The 13271-nt window shown below is 48.4% G+C and overlaps 1 protein-coding gene across 4 annotated transcripts; it reads left to right on the top strand.

Moving 5' to 3' along the window:
* Positions 1 to 3009: 3009 nt before the first annotated feature.
* On the top strand, positions 3010 to 11850 carry KXD1 (KxDL motif containing 1). 4 transcript variants are annotated; one of them, XM_080928686.1, is made up of 5 exons: positions 3010 to 3046; positions 5778 to 5902; positions 7394 to 7546; positions 9979 to 10025; positions 11101 to 11850. In XM_080928686.1, the coding sequence occupies exons 2-5, from the start codon at positions 5802 to 5804 to the stop codon at positions 11331 to 11333; spliced, it is 534 nt and encodes a 177-aa protein (XP_080784812.1). In that variant the 5' UTR covers positions 3010 to 3046; positions 5778 to 5801; the 3' UTR covers positions 11334 to 11850. The 4 variants fall into 4 exon arrangements, with proteins under 4 accessions (XP_080784812.1, XP_080784809.1, XP_080784811.1 ...); XM_080928683.1 differs by lacking the exon at positions 3010 to 3046 and adding an exon at positions 3152 to 3281; XM_080928685.1 differs by lacking the exons at positions 3010 to 3046; positions 11101 to 11850 and adding exons at positions 3152 to 3281; positions 10377 to 10601.
* The last annotated feature ends 1421 nt before the right edge of the window (positions 11851 to 13271 follow it).

Raw genomic sequence — 13271 nt, 5'->3', positions numbered from 1 at the left:
TTTGGGGGCTCTTTGGAAAACAGTAATTTTTCATAATTATACTGAATACTTTATTCCATGTCCTCTTTTCCCTACTCCCTCTCTTTCCCTGGGGCGAGGGGAGCGAGCCTCTCTCTGTCGTCCTGGCTGTCATACTGCACATACACCAGACCAGGCTGGCCTTGAACTCACAGATCATATTGCCTCTGTCTGTCTGCTGCTGGGATTAAAGGTGTGTGCCACCACACCCGTCTCAACTCTTTTATTATAGTATTCTCTTTTGTTTCATGTTTTATATTGTATTTTAGTTAGCCAGGATATGTAGCACAAGCTAGCAGCAATTTCCTGCCTCAGCTCCCTGATTGCTGGGACCCAACACTTCTAACTACAAGGTGTTTAACTAGCTTGTTTGTGAGGTTCTGGGATCTTGGTGACTGCTTACTAAACTACCTTGAACGTACCAACGTGGTCAGAAAGCCAGGCAGGGTACTTGCCTGTCATCTCTGCACTTGGTAAGTGGGAATCAGAGGATCAGAATTTCACGATCAGGCTTGGCTACATCGCACTGTCTAAAAGAACAGTAGCTCAAAGCTGAGGGACAGTGACAAGCCCATGAGGACACTGTATGGCCCCAGCCACTATGTTCTAGTTCCAAGATAGTCACCTGTAGCACACAGGTGTTCAGTAACTGCCTGCCCTCCGTGCAAGCTCTGCCAAAGGGTGCTAAGGTGCCAGGGAGAAGGAATGCCTCTCACTAGAAGGGGCTCACCTACTCTTCCCAGCTGTTTTATTCCCTCCCTGGGCTGTCCCCTTTCAAGAATGATTCTGTAACTCTTTCTCACATGACATCAAAGCAATCCTGGGCTAGTTCAGAGGGCTTTGAACCTGGCTACATCTGAAACCCAGTGGGTTTGTTTTTTGTTGTTGTTTGGTTCTTGTACTACATGAAATAGGATCTGGGGCCTTTGCATATGTATGTGCTCAGAAGAGTAGTGCAGACCTCAGTGTCTTTTGTCTTTTTTTTTTTTTTACATATGGGAATATATATTATGATACACACACACACACACACACACACACAAATTGGTTCTGTAGATTGAGCTCAGGTGTGTAAGTTTGAAACTCTTTTCTGTTGCTCTTTTCCTTTTCATGTGGATTCATGCTGTCATACAGTTTTATCTCTTAACTAGTTTCTTTTTCTTCCTCATTTTCTTTTTCTTTTTCGATTTTGTTTTTTGAGACGGGGATTCTCTGTGTGCCTCTGGCTACCCTGAAACTAGCTCTGTAGAACAGGCTGGCTCACAGAGATCCGACTGCCTCTGCCTCCCAGGTACTTGGATTAAAAGTGTGTGCCACCACCTGACATTTTATTTTCTTTTTGAGATGGGAAAGTCTTACTACATACATAGTCCAGCCTGGCTTTGACTCATTCTGTAACCCAGGTTGGCCTTACATTTGTGATGATAATCCATTTTACAGCTTGTTCAGCAACTGGATCCGAGATCTGTGGTAGCACTCCTGGCTATACGGCTAAGAGCTGATGGAGTTTGGGCAAATAGGTTGTCCTGTGGAGCACCAAGAAAACACCCCAGAAGAGGGCATCAGATCCCAATACAGATGGTTGTGAGCCACCATGTGGTTGCTGGGATTTGAACTCAGGACTCTGGAAGAGCAGTCAGTGCTCTTAACCACTGAGCCATCTCTCCAGCCCCTTGATAAGATTTTGAATCCCTGGGATAGAATGGGGAATTTAAAGAGGACTATGATAAAGTATACAAAGATTGTAACTCTGAGTTACAGGAAAAAGTAGCCAGAGATTTCTTATGATCAGGACTTTGAAATCCACTGCCTTATCCCAGCATAGTAGTACACACTTTTGATAACAGCACACAGGAGGCAGAGGAAGACAGATCTCTGAGTTCAAGAGCAGCCTGTTCAAAACACTAAAGGGCGTTCCTGGACAGCCAGGAGTACTCAAGAAAAGGAGGAGAAGAAAGAAAGAAAAAGGAAATCAAACACTGCCTTATTTGCAAGAAATCGCCATGCCAGCCTCTGCTCTTTCTCTGCGTTAAAATCCTTTTCTGCAGAATGCATATTGAAAACTGTTTCTCTTAGCTGGGCCTACAAAGAAAGTCCCAGGACAACCAGAGATAAAAAGAGAAACCTGTTTCAAAAAAATAAAACTGGCTGGTCCTGGTGGCACAGCACTCAGGAGGCAAAGGGCGGCATATATCTATCAGTTTGAGTCTGGTCTGGTCTAAATAAGAGAGTCCAGGACAGCCAAGGCTCTGTTACATACAGAAACCGTCTCAAAAAAAAAAAAAAAAGGAAAACTCAAACAAAACAAATTCCTGCTTTTATTTTATCAGTCTCTTTATTAGAGATCAGAGGCTATTTCTCACAATACTGAGTACCAGGGCAGCCTGGGCTACAGCAATATTGCAAAACCCTGAAAGTCACGCATGGTGGCATACAATGGCATACATTTCATCTCAAGAAGTAGAGGCAGGACGACCAGGAGTTTAAGGGAAACCTTAGCTACATGGCAAGTTAGAATCCAGCCTGGGTACATATGACTTTGTCTTTTTGTTTTTGTATTTATTTATTTTATGGACATGAGATATGAGTACACTGTTGCTATCGTCAGACACACCAGAAGAGGGCATCTGGTCCCACTACTGATGGTTCTGAACCACCATGTGGTTGCTGGGAATTGAACTCAGGACCTTTGGAGGAACAGTCACTGAGCCATCTCTCCAGCCTTTGTTTACTTTTCGAGACAGGGTTTCTCTGTATAACCCTGTACTAATAAATAGTACATTTAATTGCCCACTTATGGATCGCTTATGAGCCATGTTTGGAACACTGCGCGTGCGCACATATCGCCCTGTGATTGGTCTTCGTTTGACGTTTATATTAAGTGCTTCAATATTTTCATCCTACCTCCTTGCTGCGAGTACGCGCAGGCTCGTAGGCGCCTATACAGGAGGCGCTCGTGGACGCTCAGTGATGACGTGTGCGCGCGGGCGCCATCCCGGAAGCGCGAGCCAGGCCGCCAGATGTTCAGGTGCCGAGGCCGGAGACGCCGGGGCGGGGTTGGGGAGGGACCGCAGGGCGCCGGGAGGCTGCGGCGGGGAGGGAGTGCCCATCCTAGCTCTGGGACCGACACAGCCTCAGTTCTCCCGGATGCGCAGCGATAGCGCGGGCCAATTTAGATGTGTGACGGTCCGCAACCGGGAGCCCTGAGCGGCTTGGAATGGGAGTGTGCCTCAGTTTCCCCGCTCGAAGGGGCAGGGACTTCGGTGTGTGTTTGAGCCCCGCCTTATCCGGTTTGGTTCTTTTTGCTGTTGTTTTCCCTTCGGAGTTTGGCCGCGGAGTTGAAGTAGGCTAGAGGACTCGGACCGCACGGCTTCTTGTGCTCCTATTTGCGACCTTGAGGTGCAGACCCATTCCTGTCAGCCTGCCATTCTTGGGGGAAGAGTTAGTATTTTTTCAGATAATAGTTCAAATTAGCCTCCAATTCCTGCCTCAGCCACCCAACTACAAGGAGAAAGTCATTAAGATTTTGAGATAGTAGCCCAGACTGGCCTCCATCTCCTTGAAATGCACTTTTCTGAGTCTGTCGAATACTGGGATGACAAGCGTGAGTTACCCACCTGGCTTTCGTTGAATCTTGTTTTCTCATTTGTCCCAGGCTAGCCTGGAACTCACAAAACAGAATGACCTGGCGCTTCTGATCTTCCTGTCCTCTCCAACACTGTTCACAGGCATTCGAGACATCTGACTTATTTATTTTGAGACAATTTTATGTGTCTCAGTCTTGAACTCACTACATAGCCCAGATTAACCTTGAATTTACAATAGTCTTGGCAAACATGAGCTGTCACATCAGGCTTCTGTTTTAAAATAATTTCATGCATCTTAGGGTGTCCTGGATCTCAGTATGTACAGCCCAAACTGACCCTAAGTCCTGAGGGACCCAGGGCTTCTTCGTGCTCCCAGTTCAGCACCATACCAGAACTAACACCTGATCTAGAACAAAATCTCTAGAAGCAGAATTCTTGATGGGAGGTGCTAGCTGCTGCTAACCTGGTTGTTGGATGTGCCCTTTAACCACACATCATTTTTCTTCTTTGTTAAGACAATTTACACACTACTTTGGGAAATGGGGGCATGCACCTTCTTGTGCAGGAGACAGCTTGCAGAAGTTTTCTGCCAGGTGTGTCCCAGGTCCTGAACTGGAGTCCTCAGCTTAGACAGCAAGCGTCTTTTAAGCACTGAACCATCTCACAGGCCATCCACCTGAAATGGGGCCAGTCTTCCTATGTTGCCCAGGTTTGCTTGGGAAGATCTAAGAAGTTCTGGTTGGCTGTGAAGGCTGGATTCTCCTTCATTACTCTTCTTTCTTTGCACTAGGGTTTAAAACCCTGCTTTTGTCCACGCTCATGCTTGATGACTGGGGGACTGGACTTGATGTGGTTGTTGGGTGGAAGAGCCTGTGCTCTGCCTGCAGCTAGTTTCTTCTTTGTTTTGTTGCTGAGACAGGATTTATGTAGCCCTGGCTGTCCTGGAACCCACTCAGACCAGACTCAAAGATCCCCCTGCCTCTGTTTCCTGAGTGCTAGGATCAAAGGCCGTCACCACCACTGTCCTGCTTCTTGCTAGTTTCTAATCGATGCAGGGCTGTATTACAATAGACAGATTCAGGCCACAAATAGTCTTGATGCTTTGGAGGAAAGAAGTGCAGACAAAGTCTGTATAAACTCCATTCTTTAAGATAATCAGAAGCAGGGCTGAGTAAGGCCCGCAGGCCCTCATGTGTAGAATATGTGGGCGGGCCTGTGTTCCAGCCACAGCAATTTGACAAAGGAGATGGGCCAGCCTGGTCTACATAAAAAGTTCCAGGGCTATAGGGTTAAATCCTGTCTCAAAAAACTAAATATGTATAGTTTTGTTTTTGGAGTATTTTGTTTCATTCTGAGATCGGGTTTCTCTGTGTAGCCCTAGCTGTCCTGGGCTACCAGCATGGTAGAAACAAACCAGTTCCCAACATTGCCCTCTGATTCCCATATGCATAACAACCACAGTACTTACATGCACTTGTAAGTATGTATAAAAACCAAGTGCCAGCACTTGTGGGGTAAGTCAGGAGAATCAGGAAGCCTAGGTTGTTCTCAGCTGTACTGTAAGTCAGGGTGCAGCCCTATCTTAAAGGGGGGGTGTGCTTGCTGCATGAACTGAGCTGATAACATACTTAGGGACCCAGGTTCAGTCTCTAGAACCTACACACAGAGCTGGGCTCAGTGATGGTGAGGTAGGAAGCAGGTATAGGCAGACCCTGGAAGCTGGTGAAGAGCGGACCTGTGGATGTGAGCACTAGAGCACCTGGGCGTGTACCATAGAAAACACTGACCTGAAGCTAGACAAGCACAGAGCTTGAGAGGAGGCAGAATGACAGCAGACCCCGTGTGGCCAGTGAGAGGAGAGAACAACCAGCTGTGCCTGTGCAGAGTTCTGGTTTTCACCCACTATGAGCTATGGAGGGTGGCAAAGTGAAGACCTCACTCTTTAGCCCCAGGTAGCTTAGGTCTCTGTCCTCCTGCCTCAGCTCCTAAGCTAGAATCAACAAGTGTGCTACCTTCCCAGCCTTTCACGATTATGTTTTCAGGAGATAGGTCCCTCTTAGGCCCCCAAACACCCCAGGATTCCAGCTGGGGTGACATGTTAGGGACCATGATGGGCTTTTGACATCCTCACCTGTCCAGTACTGACCCCACATTCTATTCCGGTCATTTCAGGCATTGGAGGCCAAAGAGAAAGAGATGGATACCCCAGACTCAGCCTCAAGGGTGTTCTGTGGCCGCTTCCTCAGCATGGTGAACACTGACGACGTCAATGCTATAATTCTGGCCCAGAAGAACATGTGAGCAGGCCATGGGAGGCGTGGGAAGGACCCACTGTCTCCCCCAGACCCTGCCCAGAGATGTGATAGGATAAAGAAAATGAGCTCCTGTCCCCAAGCCAAGGCTGGGAGGGCCAGAGGGATAGGGGTACTTAGAGGAGCTTCTATGCTGGCTTTTGGCATTGGTACCCAGCGACCAATGTGGGTATGCAGGGAGCCTGGTTCAGGATGCTTCACTCCCTCACTGGACAGCCTTACCCTGAATTTAGCTTGACTTTTGAAGGTAACTTGGTGGTGAGTGTTTGCCAAGCATACAGATACTCCAAGTCAATTCTAGCGGCTGGCCCTCCCAGCTCCGTGCTTATGACATAGCTTGCAGACAGAGACAGCACTCTTCTGGGGTTCTCTACCCCGGGTTATTTAGTTACTTTTGTTTGGGGTTTTGTTTTTTTTTTGTTTGTTTTTTGTTTTTTGGGTTTTTGTTTGTTTGTTTTTTGGGTTTTTGTTTGTTTGTTTGTTTGTTTGTTTGTTTTAGGTTTTGCCACCACACCCAGGACTCTTTCCTGGTTCTTTACACTAGGTTCCAATATGGCCATGTAAACTCCCAGACTAACGGTGACAAAATCAAGTGGGAACTGTCCTGGTCTTAGGGACTGGCTTGGGGTTTTCAGTAGTCAGCTTGAGGACTGAGAGGTTCTGAGAAAGGCCATCAGCTTCCTAGTGATGTGACAAAATGCAGGAGGTGGGACCTAACAGAGGAAAGCCCTGGCTTAGATTTCTGTCCATCTTTATTTGTAGCCAGGCAGCCAAGAAGAAAATGGAGGAAGAGGTTGGGTTCCCAAGATCCCCTTGCGGGTGTACCCTAATGTTCCAACACCTCCCAATATCATATGCGTCTGTAGATGTATGTTAAGTCATAATATTGGCCTCAGGAAACGTTAAAAATCTAACACAAAAAAAAAAAAAAAAAAAAAAAAGATGGGCTGAGACTCGTAAATGGTTAAAAGCCCTGGCTGCTCCCAGCACCCATGTCGGCTCACAACTGTAACTCACATTCTGGGGACCCACACCTGGCCTCCGTGGGCAGTGCACAAAGGCAAAGCACACAACAGAAATGAGTGGTGTGGTGCTGCAGAGCACACCTTTAACTCCTCCGTAAGCCCCAAGCCAGCCAAAGCCACACAGTGAGACAGTCTCAAAAATTAATAAAATGAAAAGGTTGGCTTCGTGGCTGAGTGGTGGCAGGAGCCTGTTGCAGAGCTTCTCCAGAGTCAGTTCAAGGACAGCATGGAGTGGGCCCCAGACCGGCCGCATCCTGTCAGAACTAATGCACACTAAAGAACTCCATGAAAGACGCAGGCTGCAAAGTCAGAACTTTTGAATGGACCTCCAACCGAGAGTAGGAGTAACAAGAACAGCAGACAGAATTTTTCAGGCTGTGACTCTCAGGGATTAGCTCAGGCTGAGGGGGCTCCTAGGCCTGATGCAAAGGTCCTTGCCCTCTCCCCCTAGGCTGGACCGCTTCGAGAAAACCAACGAGATGCTTTTGAACTTCAACAATCTGTCCAGTGTGCGGCTGCAGCAGATGAGTGAACGCTTCGTGCACCATACGCGCACCCTGGTGGACATGAAACGAGACCTGGACAGCATTTTCCGCAGGATCAGGTGGCCCCTCCCCCCAGAGCTCGTCTATGGTCTTACAGCCAGATGCCTCCTCAGCACATCTTTCCCACTGTTCCCCAACCCCCACTATTTGTCCTTTCTGCCTGTCACCAACTCTCTTTAGATGTTCAGCAGCTCCACTCTGAAGCTCTGCCTATCACCTCCAAGACCCTATGCCAGGGGCCTCTGCTAGCCTCTGCCTCCTTAGTCCCTTCTGAAGCCACACCCTTTCCCTTAAGTCCTTGCCCTTCCCTCTCTCCTTTTCCTTTCCCTCTGAGGCCCCCTCTTTCCACTGGCTCTGCCCTCTGCCTTCTCCAGTCTGGGAATTCTGGTTGTTTTACAAGGCAAAGCTGACCTCTGAGGGAGTGATCTGCAAGTAGTGAATTTCTCCCCGCCCCTCTTCTTTTTGAGGCAGGTTTCTCTCTGTAGCCTTTGCGATCCTGGAACTCCCTCTGTAGAATAGACTGTCCTCAAATTCAGATCCATCTGCATCTGCTTCCTGAGTGCTGGGATTGAAGGTTTGGGTACTCAATCACCCAGTTGTGACTTTCCCTTTTCTTTGGTATCTGTGCTACATAGCTGGGACCCAATACAAGTCAGGAAAGGTTACAGTTGGGTAGACAGGTCAGGCCCCCTACTTCTGGCTGACTGGCCAGCAGAAAACCAGGGCCCTGGGTCCATCCTGGATACGGGCAGGGCTTGGTTTGGGTCTCCCCACAGTGGTGCTGGCTCCTGGACCATGATGCCCATGTCTTTGGCACTCAGCACTGTGCTGCGGGTGTACTGCACAGCCTTACCTATCACTGTAGTGGACACACCTGCAGCCAGCTGTACAGACCCAGAACAGCCAAGACCACAGAATCCAGATTATACATGTGCCTTTCCTTTAGGCCAAGGCGACAAAGTAAACTACCCAGAAGCCTTGAGAAGCTCTAGAACAGTCTATTTCATTGTATATTAGTGATTTTTTGCTTTATTTTTGAGGCAAGGTCTCCTGAAACTCAGATAGATCCACCTGCCCACTGCTTTAATGCCAAGGTGCTCTGCTGCCTTTGTATCCTAGTTTTTCCTCTAACACACACTTCTAGCCACAAATACCAGGCTGACTCTGCATGTAGTTTGGGGAACAGATAGGAGCTCTTCGAACCCTAAGAGTTAATACAATAGCATGTGAAGGAGACAGAAGTCCAGTGTATCAAGTGACAAGTCACTGTGTGACAATGCCACGCTGGCTGCAGTCAGAGTAGGAGCTGTGCTCTCTCAAGACCCTTCCCTAGCCCCTGTCAGTCCTGGACTGCAGGACTTTAGGGCAGAGCAACCAGAAGCCATTTCATAAGGTAATGAAGCCAACTGGGATGATGACACGTGCCTGTGCTTCTGTGCACCGGAGCTTGAGATGGAAGGAACTTGACTTCCAGGTCAATGGGAGCCCTTCAAGGCCAGCCTGAGCTACCAGCAAGTTTTTGTCTGAAAAAGCCAAAAAAGGGCCCCAGGAGGAGACTGTTCCCAGCACACACACAAGTTAGGCACAGAAGCTATGGAGGCGGCTCAGTGGCTGAGAGTGTGTACTGCTCTTGCAAAGGACAGGATTTTAGTTCCCAGCACCCAGGTCAGATGGCTCACAACTGCCTTTGACTCCTGCTCCAGAGCATTGGAGTCAGCCTTGGCCACCTACACAGGTGCATAACCATACACAGAAATACACACGCACACGCACATACACATTAAAGGCAAGATGAAAAAAATTTTCAATTTTTATTTATTTAGTGTATGAGTGCCCCACTGCATATACATCTGGAGGCCAGAAGAGGGCATTAGATACCTTCATAGATGGTTGTGAGCCGCTATTCTGTTGCTGGGAATTGAACTCAGGATCTCTGGAAGGAACAGTGCTCTTAAATGCTGAGCCATCTCTCCAGCTCCAAGATGAAATATTTTGAAGGATTTATTTATTTTATGTATGTGAGTACACTGTAGCTGTCTTCAGACACACCAGAAGAGGGCATCAGATCCTATTACAGATGGTTGTGAGCCACCATGTAGTTACTAGGTGTTGAACGCAGGACCTCTGGAAGAGCAGTCAGTGCTCTAACCACCGAGCCATCTCTCCAGCCTGACAAAATGAATTTTTTAAATGCTGGGTGTAGGTGGTGCCTGTCATCTGGGCTCTGAAGATTGCTGACCAGAGAGCCTGGTTCATGGAGGCACTGCTGGGACAACTGAGGTGGACATGGATTGAGAAGGAAGACCCAAGATAGAAGGAACAAGGGTAGACAGCTGTGGTCAGCTCAGGTTACAGCCTAGGAAGAGAGGAGGCCATGGGCATGGGACAGCAGGAGACAAGTGCCCGAAACAGTAAGACAGACATAGCCAATTCCCAGAGCCCAGTGAGACTCCTGTTGGTGGCTCATTCCTTTCTGTCCTCTTCTCCATAGGACGCTGAAGGGGAAGCTGGCCCGGCAGCACCCAGAGGCCTTCAGCCGTAAGTGTGCCCCACCCCACCCTGCTGCTGCCAGTGCCTTCTGCTGGTATCTGAAATCTACCTGGACAGCTGTCTATCCAGGGTCCCAAGGGTAGTGGATGGAGAGGCCTCTGCAGTGGGAGGCTGCAGAGGCTGCCATGTCCTTTAGGAAGCAGATTTCAGGAATGAATAGTGACTCTCACATCCAGAAGATGTGAAGCAGGCTGTCAGAAGCATGTGTGCAGTGGGGGTGGGACATCCCATTTCACAAAGAGGAAACTGAGATCCCAGAAGAGGGAAGTGATAGTATCTGGGTTGTGAATGAGGCTGGGCCAGAAGGGCTAGAAACCTATCCAGTTCTCATATCTACAGCTGCAAAACCACTGGGACCCTGACATTGCCAAAGGCTTTATCTACTCATCTCATCTCCTGAGTGGGTCTGTCCATTCCAGTGACAAGCGGAATTCCTGGGGTTTCTTTTATTTGCATTGTGGATTTTGTTGGTCATTTGATTTGGTTTTTGAGACAGAGTTTTTTTGTGTGGCTCTGTCTGTCCTGGAACTCACTCTGTAGACCAAGCTGTCCTTGAACTCAAGAGATCCCCCTGCCTCTGCCTTCTTAGTGCTGGGATTAAAGGCATGTGCCACCACCACCTGGCTTTGCTTTGTGTTTTCAAGACATAGTCTAAGGTAACCCAGCTGGCCTCAAATTCTTTTGTAGCTAAAGATGACCTTGAACTCCTGATCCTTCTGCCTCTACCTAGAATGCTAGTACTAGGCAAGGCTGGTGCACACACAAACCCAGCTTTTCTTCCTGTGCCAGCCAGCATCTCATGTGCAGTCCTGACTAGCCTCAGATTTCTTGTATTCTTTCTGCCTCTGTCTGCTATACAGGATGACAGATGGGCATGCTCACTCTGAGTTCATCCTCACCCTAGACCCGTGATGAGTTTTCTTTCATCAGCCCAGGCCTCAATTTCCTCCTCAGTAAAATGGGCTGAGTCATACCACATGGGTGAGAGTTTTATGGGCTACCCTTAGAAGACGGCTGGAATCTGCACAGGGTGACTTGACCAACATGAGGGTTCCTTCCCCAGACATCCCAGAAGGTTCATTCCTAGAGGACGAAGATGAAGACCCTATTCCGCCCAGCATCACCACAACCATCGCCACCTCGGAGCAGAGCACAGGTTCCTGTGACACCAGCCCTGACACTGTCTCACCGTCCCTCAGTCCTGGCTTTGAGGACCTATCACACATGCGACCTGGCTCTCCTGCTATCAATGGCCACAGCCAGACAGATGATGAGGAAGAGACACATGAAGAATAGCCTCCTTCCCAACATCCCAGAAAGGCCCAGGGCAGCTGTGGTCCTCCTAGGGTCACAATCAGTAGCTTTGCTGTTCCATTCTTTCATAGGCAGGGTTCCTAATTCTTCCACTCCCCCTAAGATCAGGACTTCCTTGTGCCAGCATGTGTGCTCCAGCTGGGGTGGTGGGTCTGGGGACAGGTGACCTTGAGCTCAGCCTGGGTCAGCTTTGAACAGTGCTTCTAAGGTCCCCAGAGACCAAAGCCAGATCGTCCCCTACACCCTGGGTGGACACCGGAGGGCTGAGCTTGTTCCCACTGGCAGCTGCTGACTCAGCTGTGGTCTCCCTGCACTCTGGAGTACGTTTTCCTGTTGTGTTGAGTTCTGGAGGACTAGTAGGATCCAGACAGAGGCAGCCTTGGCAGTGGGAAGCTCTGCTTCTCGAAGGTCCATCAAATGTCTCCAAGAGCTGCTGCTGGTCACCTTAGAAAACAGCTGGATGGAATATTTTTGTACCCAATGTTTACAGATGTTGGGAAGTTATCAATAAAGACTGTTGTTAAAAAGGAAAGTTATACCAGCAATGGCTTGCTTCTTTGGGCCTCACCCCCCAGAACGTGGGGAAGTTCTGGATGTCTCCAGGGGGCCCTGCTGGAAGAGGCTGGCCAAACTCCAGACCCTGTGAACTACCAAGACAAGGCTGTGCTAGATGGTAGTCCTGAGGCACCCAAGTGGGGGTGAAAGGGCAGAGCCCTGCCTTCATAGACCACCTTCTCTGAGAAAGCTTTGTTCCCTGCGAAGGCTACTCCCAGGCCTGGGCTATCTAGACCCTGCAGCTAGGATGGTAGATACCAGCTTTTACTGGGGTTTTGGAGAGTGGAACTTGTGTTTTCAGGCTTGCACAACCGGAGTGTTACACACTGAACCATCTTTCTGGCCTTGAAGCACTCTTAAAGGATAGTTTGTCAGGACAGCCTGGTTTCGGAGCCATGCCAAGCAAGCACTAGGTCCCAGGATCCACCCACATGGAAGATTACAACTGTTAACTCCAGTCCCAGGACAAATGGTGCCCTCTGTTGGACTTCATGGCACCATCCATTTTAATGGTACACAGACACACAAACAGGCAACACATTCATACACATTAAAAAAAAATTTTTTTTTTTTAGGGCTGCAAAAATGGCTTAGAGATTAGAAGGCTGCTTTTGAAGAGGTTCACTTCTCAGTATCCAGATGGAGATTCACAGTCATCAGTATTTCCGTATCAGTGCCCTCTTCTGGTCTATGGGCACAGCCCTATGTATGGTACACTTAAGCAGTAGGGAAAACAATATGTATGTACTTTCTGAGTCAAAGCGTCTTCTCTGGAGGTATTTTTTTGCCTGGCAAGTGGTGGGGAACCAGACTAGTGCCTTGTTCCGCCAGCTTTAGAGAAGTAAACTTCAGCAGATGGGAACAGAGACACCCACAACTGGACAGTGTGCAGAGTGAGACCTTAGAGCAGGAAGACTAGAAATCTGACAGGACACCAAGGAACAGGGCCTGTAACGCAGCATGACGAACACGGATGAGCTCAGAATGGCAGGATCTGGAGGGCTTTAAGCAAAGGGCTGCTGTGCTGAGAGGGAAGATAACCTAACTCAGAAGCTATCTTCAATCACAAATGAATTATCTCCAACAAAGTCTTACTCCGTATACAGACCACACATGAGGTGTTTGCCTCATGCCTTGTCTGGACCTTTTGGTAGCATATTATGGTTTCCAACTTGGTGTTTTACAAATGTATAAGCCTATGTCTGTTTCTCGGCCTATTCTGGGTTTTATTTTATATGCCTGTTTTATAGTAATAATAATAATAAAGTGTGGATTTGAGTGAGTAGGTACCTGGGGAGAATCTGGGACAACTTGAAGAAGGAAGACTCGATCATACTATACTGTATGGGGAAAGAGAAAAAGCCT

This window comes from Micromys minutus (genome assembly GCF_963924665.1).
Source record: "Micromys minutus genome assembly, chromosome: 14".
Lineage (NCBI taxonomy): Eukaryota > Metazoa > Chordata > Mammalia > Rodentia > Muridae > Micromys > Micromys minutus.
Note: the sequence above shows the minus strand (reverse complement) of the source record. Positions and strands in the feature narration are given on the sequence as shown.